The sequence below is a fragment of the Syngnathoides biaculeatus genome, chromosome 18, assembly GCF_019802595.1.
Source record: "Syngnathoides biaculeatus isolate LvHL_M chromosome 18, ASM1980259v1, whole genome shotgun sequence".
In the NCBI taxonomy this organism is placed as follows: domain Eukaryota; kingdom Metazoa; phylum Chordata; class Actinopteri; order Syngnathiformes; family Syngnathidae; genus Syngnathoides; species Syngnathoides biaculeatus.
Genome location: NC_084657.1, coordinates 16017448 through 16037288, shown reverse-complemented (window position 1 = coordinate 16037288; position 19841 = coordinate 16017448). Strand labels below are relative to the sequence as shown.

At 43.0% G+C, this 19841-nt stretch overlaps 4 protein-coding genes and 1 non-coding gene across 5 annotated transcripts; 1 reads left to right on the top strand and 4 right to left on the bottom strand.

The window, feature by feature from the left end:
* The first annotated feature begins 91 nt into the window (after nt 1-91).
* On the top strand, nt 92-957 carry LOC133491834 (histone H3-like). The gene has a single exon (XM_061803479.1). It carries the CDS (start codon nt 121-123, stop codon nt 697-699), a length of 579 nt encoding a protein of 192 aa, XP_061659463.1. The 5' UTR covers nt 92-120; the 3' UTR covers nt 700-957.
* A 130-nt stretch (nt 958-1087) lies between these two features.
* Nucleotides 1088-1160, bottom strand: trnav-aac (transfer RNA valine (anticodon AAC)). The gene has a single exon. It is a non-coding gene; the product is annotated as a tRNA-Val (tRNA).
* Nucleotides 1161-1487: 327 nt separating this feature from the next.
* On the bottom strand, nt 1488-2695 carry LOC133491663 (histone H3-like). The gene has a single exon (XM_061803082.1). The coding sequence runs from the start codon at nt 2596-2598 to the stop codon at nt 2188-2190; it is 411 nt and encodes a 136-aa protein (XP_061659066.1). The 5' UTR covers nt 2599-2695; the 3' UTR covers nt 1488-2187.
* A 139-nt stretch (nt 2696-2834) lies between these two features.
* On the bottom strand, nt 2835-4219 carry LOC133491661 (histone H1-like). The gene has a single exon (XM_061803081.1). It carries the CDS (start codon nt 4048-4050, stop codon nt 3424-3426), a length of 627 nt encoding a protein of 208 aa, XP_061659065.1. The 5' UTR covers nt 4051-4219; the 3' UTR covers nt 2835-3423.
* A 3474-nt stretch (nt 4220-7693) lies between these two features.
* On the bottom strand, nt 7694-16442 carry adra1ba (adrenoceptor alpha 1Ba). Its single transcript, XM_061804343.1, has 5 exons — nt 15998-16442; nt 13942-14193; nt 12179-12575; nt 8448-8569; nt 7694-7999 (listed from the first exon to the last, which is right to left on the bottom strand). The coding sequence occupies exons 1-5, from the start codon at nt 16298-16300 to the stop codon at nt 7694-7696; spliced, it is 1380 nt and encodes a 459-aa protein (XP_061660327.1). The 5' UTR covers nt 16301-16442.
* Nucleotides 16443-19841: the final 3399 nt, after the last annotated feature.

The following is a 19841-nucleotide window of genomic DNA, read 5'->3' as shown; positions in this document are numbered from 1 at the left end:
AATAACATAAAAACGTATACATATTAAATATATTTTTATTTATTAGTTATTTAATTATTTATTTTGAGAACCTTGGATTGTGGGCCTGAGGGTCGTTTTCAATAGTTTCCCGCCCATCCTATGATTTTCTCATTTCAAATTCCTGTCGTCCAATCGTCCGTCGGATTAAAACCACGTGGGCTCTTCGTTGCACCAATCAGTGTGTCCGTGGCACTCCGACTCCACTATAAAACCTGCCTCTCGCCACTCGACAGCAGTTTTAAGTCTTCGTCGTCTTGTACCAGCGAAATGGCAAGAACAAAGCAGACGGCCCGCAAGTCCACCGGAGGGAAGGCTCCCAGGAAGCAGCTGGCCACCAAGGCGGCTCGGAAGAGCGCCCCGGCCACCGGCGGAGTCAAGAAGCCTCATCGTTACAGGCCCGGCACGGTCGCTCTCAGGGAGATCCGCCGCTACCAGAAGTCCACCGAGTTGCTCATCCGCAAGTTGCCCTTCCAGCGTCTGGTCAGGGAAATCGCGCAGGACTTCAAGACCGATTTGCGCTTCCAGAGCTCCGCCGTGATGGCTCTTCAGGAGTCCAGCGAGGCTTACTTGGTCGGTCTGTTTGAGGACACCAACCTGTGCGCCATCCATGCTAAGCGAGTCACCATCATGCCCAAAGACATCCAGCTTGCCCGCCGCATTCGTGGCGAAAGGGCGTAAGTTACCCAAGTTTAGCCCCGTCCAAACCAACGGCTCTTTTAAGAGCCACCGACCCAATCTAAAGAGTGATTTCCCTGAGGACGAGCTCACTTAAATGATGCATTTTTAAAATGTTATCCTAATACTAAACGTGCTACGGATAAAATTCTCAACTATCAATTCCTCCAGCTGTTTATTATGAATCGGCACGAAAATGTAAAAGCTCAAATTTACATTTTTACGGTTTACTGAGCACATTTGCAGGATTTAATCTAATCTAGTCAACCGCGACAGATATAATAACCAATGATCCCGGAGCAATATGAGCACGTTTTCTGCACTTCTTCTGATCGGTCAAAGGGCTTAAAAAGTTTTATTAACCGGGAGGATTATTAAAAGAAAAAAAAATTGTTTCCGCCCGGTCTCGAACCGGGGACCTTTCGCGTGTTAGGCGAACGTGATAACCACTACACTACGGAAACTTTCAGACAGCGATTCCACGTTGATCTTTATCTAGTTTCAACAAAGGCGATACGCTACTACGATTGGGGGCTTTCACGCAATATTTGAGAAACCGATTAATAATACCGTATAATATTGGAAACTCATGTATTACATGTAGTCACACAACAGTGTCGCCTTCGCTGAATGCTTGCTTGTAATTCTGGTTGATGCGAAACCTCTGCGGATATGAGCGCAAAGACGTCGGGCACAAAGGAGTTCGTGACGGGTTTGTTTATCGTGGACTTTCTCTAGAACCTTGCAGACAAGATTGAATCGATTTCCCTTCTGGGGTTAGGAAGCTTTGCTGATTTTTAATTACATTTTTATCGTCTTTCTTGGCCGCTTTGACCAGCCCAGGCAATGTTCATTTCTTACAAAGGTTGTGTGAACTTTGGGGACCGGGAAGGTACGCCCGAAACTCGCGCGTATGCAAATATTCATGCGCCGTTGCTTCTACAGGATTGGCTTGTTCGAATGAGAATACTCGTGACGAGCGCCAGATGAAAAATAGATTAGCCAATCGGGCAAGGGAATGTTGGCGCTCTTCTCCATTTGAAAAGATGTATCTGCCGGTTGCCGCGATCGGAATTTCGAATCTAAATTTATAAAAACAGCGTCTAAATACTATTTAATGGTGAATTTCAATGCAGATGAACAACATGGCGACCTGTCTTGATGAAACTTGAAGTCGTGGAGGCACGAAAACCAAAACAGCATCACCGAAAATCGCTTTAATGGCGAAGCATATTTAAAAACTCAGCCTATTTTTGCACGGTGACGAACAACCAGAAGGGCTAGAAAACGGGACAAAAATGAAATGTCGCAGTCGCGTATTAATGTGCGACAAATGCGATTCCCATGTATAGTGACTCACCAGCATGAATTAAATGATACAAGATTGTACGTCCACAAAAAAAAGGAAAATTTGGCGGCAGACACTCTTCAGATTTATGTGGTTGGCTCTTAAAAGAGCCGTTGGTTTGGATGGGGCTAAACTTGGGTAACTTACGCCCTTTCGCCACGAATGCGGCGGGCAAGCTGGATGTCTTTGGGCATGATGGTGACTCGCTTAGCATGGATGGCGCACAGGTTGGTGTCCTCAAACAGACCGACCAAGTAAGCCTCGCTGGACTCCTGAAGAGCCATCACGGCGGAGCTCTGGAAGCGCAAATCGGTCTTGAAGTCCTGCGCGATTTCCCTGACCAGACGCTGGAAGGGCAACTTGCGGATGAGCAACTCGGTGGACTTCTGGTAGCGGCGGATCTCCCTGAGAGCGACCGTGCCGGGCCTGTAACGATGAGGCTTCTTGACTCCGCCGGTGGCCGGGGCGCTCTTCCGAGCCGCCTTGGTGGCCAGCTGCTTCCTGGGAGCCTTCCCTCCGGTGGACTTGCGGGCCGTCTGCTTCGTTCTCGCCATTTCGACGACGGTTTACTGGATGGAGACTTGCGAGTGGACGTTTATATAGTAATGTGGCAACACCGTGGCGACGCTGATTGGTCCAACGGAGAGTCACGCGGTCTTTAGCCGACGTACAATTGGACGATAGGAATTTGAAATGAGACAATCACAGTAAGGCGGGAAAACGCAGCCATTCAAACGACCGCTCTTTCCCTTTCAAGTGGGTGCGCGGGAGGGAAATTGAATCATTTATTGAAATTTAATTTTAAACGTATTAATGAATATGATTTTTTTAAGTGAACAATAACTGCAGGAGCAGAAGTTAATGTTGGCCAATTTCACCCGATTTTGACGTTTTTTTTTTTAAAAAAAAGATGCGTTTACGATTATATGGCGAGCCCACTTCTCCATTCAAAAGTAACGACATAGATATAAATTGCCTGCAGTAGTTGTTTTGAATCATTTAAATTCGCAGTCTCATATAATTGTCGGTTGAACTGACAAAAGTATCCATTTTCCAAAGCTGCTTATCCTCACAAATGGAGATATGTATTTCATGTTTTGCCCAGTCAAAACTGAAAGATGTAGGGTTACTCATGACTTCACTTTTTGCCCTTGATGTGTAGGGATTTGTAATTACTTAATACTTCCTATTCACTCGAATCTTCGACCTAGCATGTACTGTTGCATATGACAAAACAAAAAAAAAAAACCTCATTTTCACCCTTGTTAATTCAAGTTTAGTAATGTGCAGAAATATGGAATGACTCTTTCGAGTGGACTTGTTGGCTCTTAAAAGAGCCTTTGGTTTGTTTCGAGGCCAAAAAAAAAAGCTCCGCGGCTTCACTTTTTGGTCTTCTTGGGTGCCGGCTTCTTGGCCACTTTGGCCGTCGCGCTGACAGCTTTGGCGGCCTTCTTCGTCACTTTCTTGGCCGGCTTCTCTTTTGGTTTCGCCTTTGCCGCGGTCTTAGCGGCGCCGCTTGCCGACTTGGATTTCTTCGGAGTCGGCTTCGCGACCTTCTTGAAATTTTTGGAGCTCCTTTTCTTAGCGGGCGACGCCGCTGTCGCTCCGGCCTTTTTGGGCTTCGTCACCTTCGTTGCGGGCTTCTGGCCACTTGGTTTCTTCGTCTTGGCCGGCTTGGCCTTCGCAGCTGCGTCCGGCTTGGCCAGTTTGAAGGAGCCAGAAGCGCCGACTCCTCTCGTTTGGACCAGGTCGCCTTTCGCCACCATTCGGCCGAGGGTGGCGTTGATGCGCTTGTTGCACTTGGCGACGTCCAAGCCTTTGACCCCCAAAGACTTCTTCAGCGCGGCCACCGAGGTGCCTTTCCGGTCCTTGGACTCCGCCAGTACCTCGGTGATCGCCTTGGGGATGCTGGGCCCGTCGCTCTTCTGAGCTTTCTTGGTCTGCTTCTTCTTCGCCTTTCCCGGGGACTTGGCCGGCGCCACTGCGGCTGGTGCTGTCTCCGCCATTTGCGATATTTGGTTGTTCTCTTTCTAGACAAGTTGTCGGAGTACGCGCGGGAGGAGGGATTTATAAAGCACATGAGAACCGTAGAGACTCAACCCACCCTCCGCTCCGCTACCCGGGGAAATGTCGAAGCACTTTTTGTGTTTTCTCTTCCACGTTTTAGCGACGAACTACGCCGTAAGTAAACATCCCCCACCACACTATTCACACCAGAGGAGACGTAACCCTCTTACCTTTACTCAGTTTACAGTTTTGGGTGAAGACTTGCTGTTTTTAATACTCGAGCTTTGAAACCTCTCCGGTAGTCCCGTCATTTGGCGTCGTCCGCGGCCACTTTTCGTCACATTTTGTCCTCAAAACGTGCAAAATTGTGTCGCGATCGTCGCAATATAGTTTAGCACAAAAGGTGAGACATCCAAGCGGGGATTGCAATTAAATCCACGTTAACAACTGTTTGATTTTGTTGTTAAATGGCGAAAATTCGCACGGGAGCAAACACAGCGTTTCTTGTGGTCACCCGGGTCAGAGACTGGAGCTGCAATTATGAATCCATGTAAATTAATGTTCATCGGATTACATTGTCATCATTTGTTTACAATTCAATCATGTAATCATCATCTTGTGCAAAATTCACCCAACCTAAAGTCCATGCGACGCATTCCTATGTCCTATACAGTGAAAAAAAAAAACAACTATTTGAACACCCTGCTATATTGCAAGTTCTCCCACTTGGAAATCATGGATGGGTCTGAGATTTTCATCGTAGGTGCATGTCCACTGTGAGTGAGATAATCTAAAGAGAAAAATCCAGAAATCACAATGTATGATTTTTTTTTTTTTTTTTTGTAATGATTTATTTGTGTGATGTAGCTGCAAATAAGTATTTGAACGCCTGAGAAAAACAATTTTAATATTTGGTACAGTCGGCTTTGTTTGCAATTACAGAGGTCAAACGTTTCCTGTAGTTGTTCACGAGGTTTGCACACACTGCAGGGGGGATTTGGGCCCACTCCTCCACACAGATCTTTTCGAGATCAGACAGGTTTCTGGACTGTCGCTAAGAAACACAGAGTTTCAGCTCTCTCCAAAGATTTTCTTTTGGGTTTAGGTATGGATACTGGCTAGGCCACGCCAGAACCTTGATATGCTTCTTATGGAACCACTCCGTGGTTTTCCTGGCTGTGTGCTTGGGGTCATTGTCATGTTGAAAGACCCAACCATGACCCATCTTCAGTCCTCTGACTGAAGGAAAGAGCTTTTTCCCCAAAATCTCACAATACATGGCCGCGGTCGTCTTCTCCTCAATACAGTGCAGTCGTCCTGTCCCATGTGAAGAAAAACACCCCAAAAGCATGATGCTACCACCTCCACGCTTCACAGTAGGGATGGTGTTCTTGGGATGGAACTCATCATTCGTCTTCCTCCAAACACGGTGCGTGGAATTATGACCAAATCGTTCCATTTTGGTCTCATCTGACCACAAAACCTTCTCCCATGACTTGTCTGTATCATCCAAATGGTCATTGGCAAACCTAAGACGGGCTGTTAATTTAAACAGGGGCACTTTCAGTGCCATGCATGATTTCAAACCATGACGTCTTAGTGTATTACCAACAGTTACCTTGGAAACGGTGGTCCCAGGTCTTTTCAGGTCATTGACCAAGTCCTCTCGTGTAGTCCTGGGCTAATTCCTCACCTTTCTAAGGATCATTGAGACCCCACTAGGTGATATCTTGCGTGGGGCTCCACTCCGATTGAGATTGACCGTCATGTTTAGCTTCTTCCATTTTCTAATGATTGCTCCAACAGTGGACTTTTTTTCCACCAAGCTTCTTGGCAATTTCTCTGTGAGGCCTTTGCAGCCGTGTGGAGTTGTACAATTTTGTCTATGGTGACTTTGGACAGCTCTTTGGTCTTGGCCATGTTACAAGTTTGAGTTAGAGTGGAGGTGGACTTTTAAAGGCGGACTAACAGGTCTAGGAGGGTCAGAATTGTAACTGATAAACAGGTGTTCAAATTCTTTTTTTGCAGCTGTATCAAACAAATAAATTGTTTAAAAAAATCATACATGGGGATTTCTGGATTTTTCGTTTTAGATTATCTCTCTCACAGTGGACATGTACCTAGGATGAAAATTTCAGACCCCTCTGTGATTTTAAAAGTGGGAGAACTTGCATTATAGCAGGGTGTACAAATACTTATTTTCTTCACTGTACTGTATTTATTTTGCACTTCGGGTGAGTTGAGTTTATGTAGTACTATGTATTTCGACTCATATAATATTAAGACAAAGAAAATTAACAATGGTCAAGAATCATTCCAAGCGTCTATGGCTTTATTAAATATGACAGGAGGACAAATATTGACTGTTTCACCACAACCAATGCAAGAAAAAAAACTTCATTCAAAACACAACAACAGTTTTGCTTCTCTACTAACCGTTTAAATCAGATCCAATTGTATAATTAAATGTGTATGTGTAATTATTTTTGCAAATAAACTTATTTTTGTGTTCAGTAGCACAATGAATGCGAATGAAAGCAGACTGTTTTAATGTGTATGAAAGAAAACGGTCAAGAAATAAACCCCACGTTCAAGTCATTCAAATATGACTGATTTCATATACAAGAAGAAAAACTGATAAATGAAATCTGATTCACAGTATTGAGACATCCCAAACTATATAGTACACGTGTCTGTATGCTATTATCAGAGATCCACTGGCTCGGTCTTCATAAAAAAAAAAAAAAAAAAAAAAAAAGTTTTTAGGAAACTTGAGCTTTAAGGCCATTTCAATAATACTCGTAGTGACTCATCCATCTTTTATCCACTTCACTTATCCCGTGTGCTCCTGGGGCGAGGTCACCTCTGAAAAGATCACCACTCAATCAGAACTCTTTAAAAACAATCGTTTTTGGAGTATGGGAGATAAGCCGAGGAGGATAGCAGGAAAGTGTCTGTAGAGTGTTTCACGGCGATCTTTTATTTTTATTTTTTCATCAATCTTTTTGTTGAATTTTTATGGGACTCCATAAAACCGGAAGTGTCATAAATGGCAAATGTGCTTCACCTCCTACCATCCTAGGTAGATGCTTTTGTAAAAACCATACCCATCTGTAACATTTGTTCTTGTAGCGGGTGAGGTGGTGCCTATCCTATCTCACATTTGGTGAGAGAAACAGGGTACACCCTGGACTGGTCGCTAGTCACGTGAATCCCCCCCCAAAATAAAATAAATAAAGACTCAAGCACAGGGAGAACATGCAAACTCTACAGAGGAAGGGCTGAGTCATACCCAGAGCCTCATAATTTTGAGGCAGATGCTGTAACCACTAGGGTACTGTGCTGCCTTCTAATCCATTCACCCAGTTGTGAATGACGCTGGCACGGAAGAAAACTGGAGATTGAACCCACGGCCTTCAGGTTTTCAAACCACCACGTGCCTCTTAATAAATATGGTCACAACTAAATACACTACACTTGTGCAATGGAAGGTCAATCGAATCATTTTCAAAGCACCCAATTTAATGTTCAAGGATGTAAACAGTTTGTGTTCTTCGGTCTGGGTCTTTTGACATCCAAAGTTGCGACAGATCTGTCCATCTGAGTCTGAATTCTAATACTGAACTCTGCATTCTCTGTGTTTTACAGCCTTTTCACACCCCTATCTCGCCCGCCAGCTCCCTTGGTGAGCGGGGACGCCGGGCCGAGCTTCCGTCCTCCTGTGTCCGATCCCGGGAGGAGGTTACGGTTGTTGCAGGAGGACGACCAAGGCGGCGGGTGGGCCTTGGGGGCGACGCATCGGGGGCTGTGGCTGACGGAGGACAGCGTCTGTTGGCTGCCGTTCAGGTAAGACGAGTTGTTGGAGCCCTGCTGACAGCGGTAGTTGTAGTATGCCTGCCAGCCCTGGCGCTTCCGTTTCCAGCGGCAGCGGAGGATCCGGATGAAGGCCTGGAGGCACGGAGGAGGATGTCTGTATCCACTTTTAAGTTAAAGTACTACTAGTATCAAATACAGTAAACCTCCTTTTATTGGAGGAGATATGGATTCCAAACCCAGTCTTGATAGATGAAAATCTGCATTTTTTTTGTAGTGAGACTGTAAAAAAACGTTGTTCATTCTTCATATCGGACAAAGAATACATTCCAGGACTATTGTTTTATTATTTATTATCCTTGTCTTTACTATTTCGGTTCGAATGGCTATTGGTTAAAGGGGTTAAAAACACTGACAAATATTGAGTATTTGTTAGCCTGTGTCTCAAATATCTCATAAATCGGGTCATTCCTATTTCAAGGCATCATCCAGTATGTTTTGTACAAAAGGGTTGCCCACCCGTTAGTTTTCAGATGGATGATTTGGTGGAAAGAAAAACGAAAAACCCAAATGGGCTTCATACCTGCTTAAAATCGCGGCTGTAGCAGGGGTAGATGATGGGGTTCAGGCAACTGTTGAAGTAGCCCAGCCAGAAAATGACCTTAAAGAAGGTTTCGGGAGGGCGCAGGTTTCTGTTAAAAGAGCCTAAAACAGACATGAATTAAGTTATGGAGAGTTTTAGATGAGCAGGAAATAACTTTATGGGTTGTCATGGTCCTGGCAGTCCTTGTCCTGGCTGTGCCGGTGGCCGACATGGCACACACCGGCAGCAATCAGTGAGGCGCACACCTACGCCTCGTTCCCCGTAATTACGAGTGATACAAATAGGACTCCTCGTACGGTCTGGCCTTTGCCAGATTGTTGCCCCATGCCTCGTTCCCGCACTCTCTCGATTCTGTTCCCGATCTCCCGTGTACCGACCCCTGCATGCCCACTGACCTGCCTCTCATGCCTGACGACCTTGTTACTGCTGCTTCCGTGCCTGCTTGATCCCCGACACTGGACTGAATAAAAATGTTTCCCGAACCGTCTCCTGAGTCGTGCATTTGGGCCCAACCCTGTGTCCTGGTCGTGACACCGGTAAATGCAGACTTCTCTGGACTTTGGGTGTTTCGTTAAATGGTGAATGCCGTAAAGTTCCGCAGGTGATGAAAGATTTCAACTGCTACATTAGCTTCTCTTGCTTTAGCTCACCACAAATACATTTTTTTTCCTCCTTTGGGTTGTTTTTTTGTGGTAGGTTTTCTCCATTGTAGTTCTTTTAATTTGTTCTGCAATGGAACGTTTCACAAGTCACACAGGAAGTGATTACAGTTTGTCTGTAATCAGTCACGACAACATAAGGTGTCGTTGTGCAGCAGATTGGATGCATTTTCACGAGAGAGGAACCCCACCCCTACCCCGCTTTGAGGGTTCCCCATTCTTTATTTCTTTGAGCGCCTGAGGGTCTGTCTGTATTGAAGACGTATTGATCGGGTCATTTGCATGCAGGAAGGTATAAAAATTCAAATTTAATAGTGCCTTTTGGCTAGACCTTCGAGATGCTCCATGTCGCCTTGTTAAATTGTCTGACCTCTTTGCAAAGATAATGAACCGTGCCAACAACTTTGTCTTCAAGTGTGTGGTTTGGGTATTCTTGAACAGAAAAAGTACTTTTTTTTCCATAACAGATCCCATTTTGGTTGGTTGCATTAATTGCCAACTCTCAGACAGAGTTGGGATTAAGCTGATTTTTTTAGATCAAAAGATTTGGATTGATTTGGATCCCCAGAGATGGGTGTCACATTTGAATCCATCTGTTTAACAAGAAGGAGCGCTGAGGAAAGATGTGAATAATCATGTTAGCCGACTGGCTGGCTGCCATATGCTACGCAATGCAGTGGGTTCCAGTACCGGTACCTCGAGAAGCATGTAAAACTGCAAAGTGATGCAAGAAAGAGTGCTCGCCACCAAGGGACAGCATTTATCATCATCATCATCATCATCATCCATCATCATCGAGGAGCTTGTCAGCTTCATTCAGTTTTGGGTGTTTGCAGTCAGGTCTAAATCTCTTCGCGACCCCCAGGTGAGGCAGGTCCTCCTCATATCAGAGGCTCTCGTGGGATTTCCAAGGATCGGCGGGATTTGCGAGCGGATCGGCATTTTATTTTTCCTAGATAAAGCATCTCCTCTGAGATGAATTTGTTCTCCTCCAAAATGGACTTGTAAGGCCATCCTGTATCTCCGCCTGCCATCTCTGACTATATATGACGATCGGCGGTGCAAAAACCAGCTGTCTGCCACCATAACAAGTGTTGTGGCATCATCTTCCCATTATGCATCACTGTCGTACAAACCCAAGTTTGGCCATTTCTTTCCTCTCACACAGGAAGTTCTATTTTAGCTTCAGTTTGGGGTTCCAGTCTTATCCTCCATGTAAACACTGTCTGTGACCACTCGACACAAGGGGCTATTTGGAAATGTTCTGTACAATGTTAACAGTGCACTTAAATGGACCATCCATCCATTTTGTTTACTGCTAATCCTTGGTATTGTGGCTGAGCATGAGCATATTCTAGCTACATTTTGATAAGAGAAGTGGGGTACACCCTGGGCTGACCAACAGTCAATCACAGGATGACTTTTGGTGAGAGAAGTGGGATACGCCCTGAAATTACTAGTAGTCAATCGCAAGACTGCTGAAATCTGGAGGGTGAAGTGGGGTGCACCCTGCATTGCGTGCCAGTCCATCGCAGGGCACAGCTGACATTTGGTGAGAGAAGTAGGATGCACGTACAGTACAGACAAATGACCATTCAAACCTATGAGCAGATGAGTGTTTCAGTCACTATAATAAGCATGTTTTTTGGGGGGTTTTTTATGTGGAGGGAGTGCCCAGAGAAAATCTTCACAAGCACCTTTGCAAACTTTACACAAGGAGGCCGAGCTTCCATCGCAGAATATCTGAACTGCGAGGCAGATGTGGTAACCACTATTCGCCATTCTTAATGCCCTAAATATATTCAAATAAATGTTTACTATCTCTCAAAATTAGCATCACAGAGATCTGCCTGAAGCTCCAGTTGTCTTCAAGTCGTAAAAACAGACATGCCAAATATTTTTGGGTAATGCTGGTGTGAATTAAAATTACATTTTTTTTGTAATAGTAGAAACTTTTTTGTCTTTCCTTTTTTCTTTAAAATCAAAAGTGCAGTTTTATTGAGCCTGGAGTGCAGTTCACGAGTCAGCAGAAATGAAGCACCAACAGAGCGACTCAGCATTAAAACCACTGCAGAGGTCAGAGCGCAGCTATAAAGCAATTTTAAGCATCCGAGCGGTAAATATAAATACGACATACAGTATTATATTTATATATGTATTACATATTTTCATAATCGAATGAGATGTGATCCAAGGCAGTGTTACCCCAAAATATATATTCATATTCACTCAATTTATACACACACTGGCCTCCAGCTCCAAAATAGATGGATGAAACAAGGTTAGACTATAATAGAGATAAGGAAAATGAACAAAATAATGAGAACTAGATATGAAAACAGATTCTCATTAACTCAAACATAAATTGAAAAGCACAATTTAAAATAACTTAACTGGAAACTGCATTGATTGTTCGTGAAAGTAATTTAAATATATAATATTATAGCAAAAATGTCCTTTGTTTTTGTAATCACCAATTAATTTCATATTGTATGCATTTAGATTGGCTTATTTTGACACTGAAAGTTTTTGCTTTCTTCACTCTTTTTGTTGAGTTTTTATTTCACAATAAATAGGTTGTGAAAACGAGTGAACTTTTTATCTCGCATCTGACATACCTGATATGACAAAAATGAATCAAATAATAAAACTGTTAAAGGCTGAACTAAAACCAACCATTTTTCCCCAAATAAAAACTACTCAAACCTTAACTTATTACAGTGAACGCCTGCATACTCACAGTGTGGCATTTGCGAGTCCGCCCAGTCGCAGGTTTTATTTTTCGACCATTATCTCTAATTTGCTGAAAATTTGCTTACACTACAATTCCTGTATTGCTCTGGTGCCACAGGTTGCATCGTGATGCCAGGGAAACAATTTTATAATTAGGAGCTTTATTCAGAAAAAAGTAGTCCTTTGGAGCTATTCTGTGGTGTCTACAATTAATTACAAACTCTAAAACAAATTCCCTGTTTTTTTTTTTCTCTATAATTACAGTGCGTCACTGTTTACTGTTTGGGATGATCAGTATTGAAGATGAGAGGTACGTACTGATGGGAAGAGCCAAGAAGAAGGGCAACCAGCACAGGATGAACATGCCCACCACCACACCCAGCGTCTTGGCTGCTTTCTTCTCCCTCGAGAACTTGAGCAACTTGACGGTCAGCGTGCTGCGCCCGGCCGAGGTCGCCCCGCCCCCTCCGCTCTTGGACGTGGCGCACAGGTCCTGGATCTGCTGGTTCCGGCAGTGGATCCTGAGGGTGAGCTCGTTGGAGTCCTGCTGCCGCTCCTTCATCACGCCTGCTTCCAGGTTCTTGGTGGTGCGCTTGGCCACCACGTAGACGCGGCAGTACATGGCGAGGATGACGGCCAGCGGGATGTAGAAGGAGCCCAGCGAGGAGAAGAGGGCGTAAAACGGCTCCTGTGTGATCACGCACTCCGTGTCGTCCTGTGGGAGGGATTGAGGAGGTTAGATTCAATGTTCTGTCTGGAATGCCTTGGTTAATTCATGAATTCAAAAACAACAAGAAAGACTAAATCTAGAGAACAGCAAAATCTGCACCAAGGTCTATAACCAAAAGTATTGTTTAAATTAATCCATAAAGATGTTATAGTTCGAATTTATGTTCATCCAGAAATTTCACCAGAAAGCCCAATGTCTCAAACTTTCTGGATTGTATGTTTCTTTGTCATAACAATTTTTCTACAAACATATAGACAGAAAATACAACAATTCACACACATCTACCGTATTTTCCGCACTATAAGACGCACCCCATTATAAGGCGCACCTTCAATGCATTGCCTATGTTAAAACTTTTTAATATATAAGGCGCACCGCATTATGAGGTGCATAGAATAGACGCTACAGTAGAGGCTGAGGTTACGTTATACACCCATTAGATGGCGCTGCACTAAAGGCTCAATATTGATCCACATATAAGGCGCACCGTTGGCTTTTGAGAAAATTAAAGGCTTTTAGGCGCGCCTTATAGTGCAGAAAATACGGTATTCTTTATCCTTTGTGGAACTTGACAAATATTACTGCAGCTCCCTGATTAACTCAGTTGTACAACTCTTCTTTGTTTGTGTGTGCATGCCTGTATTAAACTGCCCCTGGTGGCCAAGGTGTACACACCATCTGGAGGACAATGTGGGGCTGGAACTCCTAAATAGCATTTCTTAATATCGTAATTCCCGGCCTACAGAGCGCACCTGGTTACAAGCCTCACCGAGTACATTTGTAAAGTAAATACCATTTGGTACATACATACGCTGCAGTTGTGTAAAAGCCACAAGTGCCCACATTGAAACACACGATATTTACAAAGAGTTTAACGCTAGCGTGGTGCTAATGCTAGTGCTAACAGGGCCGGTTAAAATAAAAGTTACTGGTAAATATCACTCAGATACACGAGTAACACAGCAGCAACATGCTAGCACAGTGCTAGTAGGGCCAGCAAAAATCACTTCCTCGGCACATATATTCCACCGGTCTCATTCTTACGCTTTGCGCTCGAGTGCACCGTTGCAGCCGTTAGAAAAAAATGTACAAATTAGCCGCATCACCGCATAGACCGCAGGGTTGAAAGCGTGTGGAAAAAAGTCGCGACTTTCAGGTGTTTTGTGTTATGAGAATGCCTCCCAAGCAAAATACACTACACCACTCACACTCGTTTTTTGTCCTCACAGGTCAAATTCAGAGAATCAGTGGAACAACTTCTCTTATTGCAAAAAAACTCAATATTTCTTACTCCCTCTTCGAGGCACCACTGTAAAATGCAGAAAGTTGTGTTCGGGAGGGACGCGCTCACCTGCGACGGCGGCTGCTTCCATCCGAGCAGCGGTCCGATGGAGATAACAATGGCTAGGATCCAGACACCCAGCATGGCGAGCAGCGCACGCTTCTCCGTCACGATGACCGGGTACTGCAGCGGGTAACGGACGCCGATGTAGCGGTCGATGGAAATGACGCACAGCGACATGATGGACGCCGTGCAGCATAGGACATCCACCGCAGCCCAAATATCGCAAAAGATGCGGCCGAACACCCAGTAGTCCAGAATCTGCATAGATAGGATGGTGGAAATATTTTTTGAAGTATTACAATTGGTGCCTTGACAAGTTTAATCAATTAATTCTTTGATAAAGCTTGTCTTGCAAAACACTCATCTGTCAAGCCATTTTTCTATATTGAAATGAATGGAAATGGTGTTAATACATTCCGCTCATCCATAATTTGTAATGTTTGTTAACACCAACACAATATATTTTAAATCACAAAAAAATACATGATTAACAAGTAAAATGTAAAGACTTAAAACAGTTTCTGCATCATTATTTCATGCACTAATTCAATGGCCATTTTGTGCCCATGTGTATGCCTTGTCCACTAGACTGTAACATCACACATATATATACATGTATAAATACACACGTCTACATACTACATGTATATTTGATGATGAAACATATGAGATGACAATGTTTTTAAACCTTGTGTACTAGCAATCTAGTGATTTAATAGCAGATAAAATTATGCGCTTTGGTTAATAACCATACAAGGGCATGAACATGCCCAAAATGCGGCCAATTTTTGCAAGTATGTGTGTCCTGGTGAGAAATTGTGTATTTTAGGGGTCCCAAAAAAAAACAAAACTCTACCAAAATCATTAATTAGTGGAGGGTTTAAAAACATTTTTATTATTATTATTTTTTAAATCAGCCCTTAATTGACACTAGTTGCATCGATTAACACAACATTGGGTTGACATATTAGTCATAACCGGACACATGAAAAAGTCTCAAGAACGCATGCTTGATATTAAACAGAAAGTCAACCATTTTGGTTTAAATCAACAATTTTAGATGAATTCCCCCAATTGACGAATTCCTGCTTAGAAAATGGTACAAATGAGCCCCAATATGAAGAAAGGTATCCTTTCTCATACTTGTGTAGTACTGTATATGTGGATATTCTCACTTCCTCCCACATCCCCAAAACATGTATGTTATGTTAATTGAAGACTAAAATTTAGAGCAAATTTGTGAACGGTGACTCAAAAACCTCTCTGATTGTCCGCTAGAGGGCGAAAAAAATGGTCAGCCCCAATTAGCTGCCCACTGCCTCAACAGTCTGCTGTAATAATAGAAATATTGAAAATTGTTTGAAAAGAAATCTGGGTTTCAGAATAAATTATTCAATTATATAAATATGGTATGATTATGTTTTGTAAGTAAATAACGTCACAAAGAGTTGAAATCTGGCCTAATTATTGCGTTACTCCAAGGACGCTCAATTAGATGGTCAAATTGTTCAGTATGTATTATGTTATGTATTTGCTTGAACTTTGTTTTCCAATTGAGTAGAGTACATTGGTTCTGTACAGGTCAGTTGTGTTTCATTTAAGTACAACACATTTACATGCTATCATTTTTATGTTTCTTTTCAAACATTTATTGGGTTTTTTTAACTTTATGTGTTTTTTCCCTATACTGTATTTAAACACTACATAATGTCGCACTGGCTTCAAACTTATTTTTTTTAAATCCAGTACAGTTCGTTTGATGAGTACATTTCAGTTGTGTTTAAATGTTAACCACTTTTTGTTTTGAAACGTTTATTCAGGTTAACTTGTTATTTTTTTTAGGTATGATACATTTGAATATGATCTTTATTTCAAAACGTTGCAGTGGCTCACAATAATATCAAAGATAGATTTTAAGAGTAAAACTTCCACCTTGTTTTTTTTGTTTTTGTTTACTTTTTTTATTTTATTTTATTTTTATTTTTATTTTTTTTTTTTTTGAACAGGAGCTCGGTTTTTCCTTCATTTGATGGTACGTCGAGACGGCCGTCCAATAACTCACCTCCAGCGTGGCGGACACGGGCAGCACCGTGGTGCTGAGCAGCAAGTCGGCGATGGCCAGGTTGATGATGAAGTAGTTAGTGGGCGTGCGCAGGTGGCGGTTGCACACCACCGACAGGATGACCAGCAGGTTGCCCACGATGGCGAAGCCGATGAACGAGGCCAGCACCATGCCCACCGGCACCGCCCGGCTCAGGTCCGGCGGGGCGTGCTTGCTGCGGTTGGTTGTGGCGTTGGAGTCCGACGGAGGCGTCTGCGAGCCGGCGAACGGGTCCAAGGACGAGCCGTTCACCCACACGCTCATGGTGCCAGACAAAGTAAGGGAGGGAAGGAAAACAATCAAATATGAAATAGTGTTGTATGTAAAGCTCCGTAGTTTTTGAGGAATCCGGTAATTTTGGTGTAAGATCGCCCCCGTCCAAAAGTGACACTGGTGATGGATGTCCAGGTCTGCTTCCTCCGCGGCCAATCAGTCACTCTCCCGGCCGGGCTGGGCGACTTCCACCTCGGCACCAAAGTGCTGATTCAGTGGCGGGTCACGGAGTCTTGTGTCCTTTTATGGTCCAAGTGTTTTAATGTGGGAAAGTTCCGACGATAGACGGAGAGGGAGAGGGAGAGGGAGAGAGAGAGAGAGAGAGAGAGAGAGAGAGAGAGAGAGAGAGAGAGAGAACAACCTGCAGCAAGCATCCTTCGCTGAAGCGGACATCTCCACAGTGCAACCAGTCATCCTGCATTTTGGATATCTGCTCACCTTGCATCCTTAACCCTTTTTGGTTTAACAGTGGACGGAAAGCATCCATTCTCGCATAATGAAGTCATAAAAATGCATCATGCGCTGAAAAACACATTAATAGTGGCTGTTAAGCCCTCTTATTTGCACATATTTCTAATTTCCCAGAGGGGGATGATGTAACGAAAAGAGATGAAAGCTGAGCTGTGGTCATTAACAAAAAAAGAATAAAACATGGAAGTATGGCATTAAAAAAAACGGGTAAACCACACACTTCTTTAAATATCCCAGCAAACTGACACGATTATATTTTTTGCCTCGATTTTGCAGTTTATTCCTTTTAATTGGTTAATTAAAATGTTTAATTTAATTTTGTATTGGGTGGCATGGTGGGACAACTGGTGAGAGGACAGGTATCAAACTCAAGGCCTGGGGAGCAGATGCGGCCCACCCACCATGATTTTATGTGGCCCGCGAAGGCAAATCATCAACTTCCAGGATTTTTGTTAAATTTGAAACAAAATTTCAAACTGTCATATCATAAATGATGACTTTGAGATATTGCAAGCGTTTTTTCAAAAGTTGAAAAAAACATTACCCTGGATGTCTGATTCCAAAAGGAGTTGATAAATTTAATGTGTAAATATGATGTGTCGGTTAAAGATTTTCGTGGTTTCAGTCAAAATGGCCCTCTGACAGAAAACGTAACTACAATGTGCCCCGCGATAAAAATGATTTTGACACCCCTGGGTTAGAACATTTGCCTCAGAGTTCTGAGGACCGAGCTTCAAATTCCAGCCCTCCCTGTGTGGAATTTGCATGCTCTCTCCGTACCTCCGTGGGTTTTCTCCAGGCACTCTGGTTTCCTCCCACATCCCAAAAACATGCAACATCAATTGGACACTTTAAACTGCCCCTAGGTGTGATTGTGAGTGCGACTGTTTGTCTCGATGTGCCCTGCGATTGGCTGGCAACCAGTTCAAGGTCTACCCTCCCTCCTCCCCAAAGTTAGCTAGGATAGGCTCCAGCACTCCCGCTTGTGTGGATAAGTGGCTCAGAAAATGGATGGATGGATTTTTTTTATTGATTGGTAAGTTCTTTACTGCAAGTAATACAATATTAAAATATTTTGAAAAAATCCATGTCCATACTTTAGATGTTATTTTTTAATTAATGCAGAGTGTGTCTTTTAAAAGTTGACTGAAGAAAAAATGAAGCAAAACAATAAACATATTAAAAATATTTATTTTCTATTAATTTGGCATGTAATTGGTTAAGTGATTTAGTAAAGAAAAAGGATATATATTGTTTTTTACTTTTTTTTTTTTTTTTATGAATGATTTGGCCCATCTGTCTGTTGTCCAAATTAAATGTGACCCATTACCTTTTTCCGCCCCTGATTTGCAGTGTAAAAAGAAATTAGATTCTGGTAATATTAAGCAATGTAAAAATGTTGTAAAACAATCTGACTTAAGTCCAAAAGCAGGTCACATTGCTTGTCGGACTGAGCTGCCTGCATGAAAATGTGTGTTTATGTGTGCCATGCGGCCAATTTGCAAGCCAACGTGACTCTACATTCCTTCACCACGTCGACATTCACTAGCTGTTTTTTTTGTTTTGTTTTTTTGCAGCTGCATTCAAACACTGTTAAATTATAAGAGAGGAGGAGGAGGAGAAGGAAGAGGCGGAGGAAGTTGATTTAGCCGCTTTGGCTGCAGCAGCCATCCATCCGCTAAGGGAGCTTAACAACAGGGCTGCTGTCATCATTTGTCAGATAACGTAGTGACAGTAAAGTGGTTTCCTCATCAGGCCTCCACGCTCCACTGTCTTTGCATTCCAAACACAAAAACCTCACCTTTATCCAGTTATCGTGGCAATGCAGTGGGACCTTAGAAGCAGTGCAATTGAGCCACTGAGAAGTACAGTGGGCTAACTACGACGGTGGAAAAATATTTTAAATTTAGTGTAGATTTTAAACAAACAAAGATGTAGTTTAAATGAATACTCGTTGAAATTGGTGTTAAATTGCAATTTGGATGTATGGGGGTGGTTCATCATTGCACTCAGCACTTTTCCTGGTGTATCAGTGCAACACCGGGCCAGCTTCCCTTGCCAAAAGGTTCAGAGATTGCATAGTAGTGTGAAAGTTATTCAATACTTTTAATGAAATATTGATAGCTTTGACACATTTGGACCCAGACTACTGTCACACCTAAAGGTCAAGTGTCATGAAATGGATGATTTTTAGTGTGTTATTGGAAAAAGCGAATGTCCGGCGTGACGTCACGGACAGAAGATGCGGCCAATATGGCGACCACTTGGATGTCGAATGACACTTCCGCAACTTTGCACATGGATGACGCACTCTCCGCTAATATATATATTTTTTCGTATAGACATTGAAGTGAATAATGTTATATGCATTTTTCATTTCAATATCTATTTTAGAATGATTATAGGGATGACACTTGACCTTTAACCTTTTCTAACCCAAGATTCTTTTATGTTTTTGTGTTTGGGTGTAAGGGTGGGGTATCTATTGTATCTTTTTTCATGGAATGCTGATAGATTTGATAGTGGTTTGGACTTAGACCACTACTGCACTAAATTTGTTTTATAATCCGAGTTTCTTTCTTTTCATCAACATCATCTCATTGATGTTACGGGAATTATAGAACTTCAAACAAGTGGTACTTTACCGTGCAAGCCCACCATATCGTCACAGGCATTTAATATTTTGGAGTGCAGTCATAGCTGGTTGAGATGAACCGAAGCCTCAGCCACTGCGACCGTATTGCCAGTCGGCTAATTGTCACCCACTGGTGGTGTTTGATGCCCCCCGAGAGTGAGCTCCACTGATAGCAGCCCGCTGCTCATTTCTCAAACGTTCCATGAACAAGCTCGAGGCTCTTTTTTGATAAAATACCAAAATGTACACAAGGTTGAGAGCACTTAGTGTGTGTGTATGTCTCTGTGTTTATGTGTTTACCTCTTCAATAAGCCATGGGCCACAAAAAGCCAGCTCTGCGCCTGCCAACATTTGAACGATCTTGGACGCGGCTCAATATTCTGCCGCAGCTATATGACAGCGCTATCTGCACCATCATAATTGGAT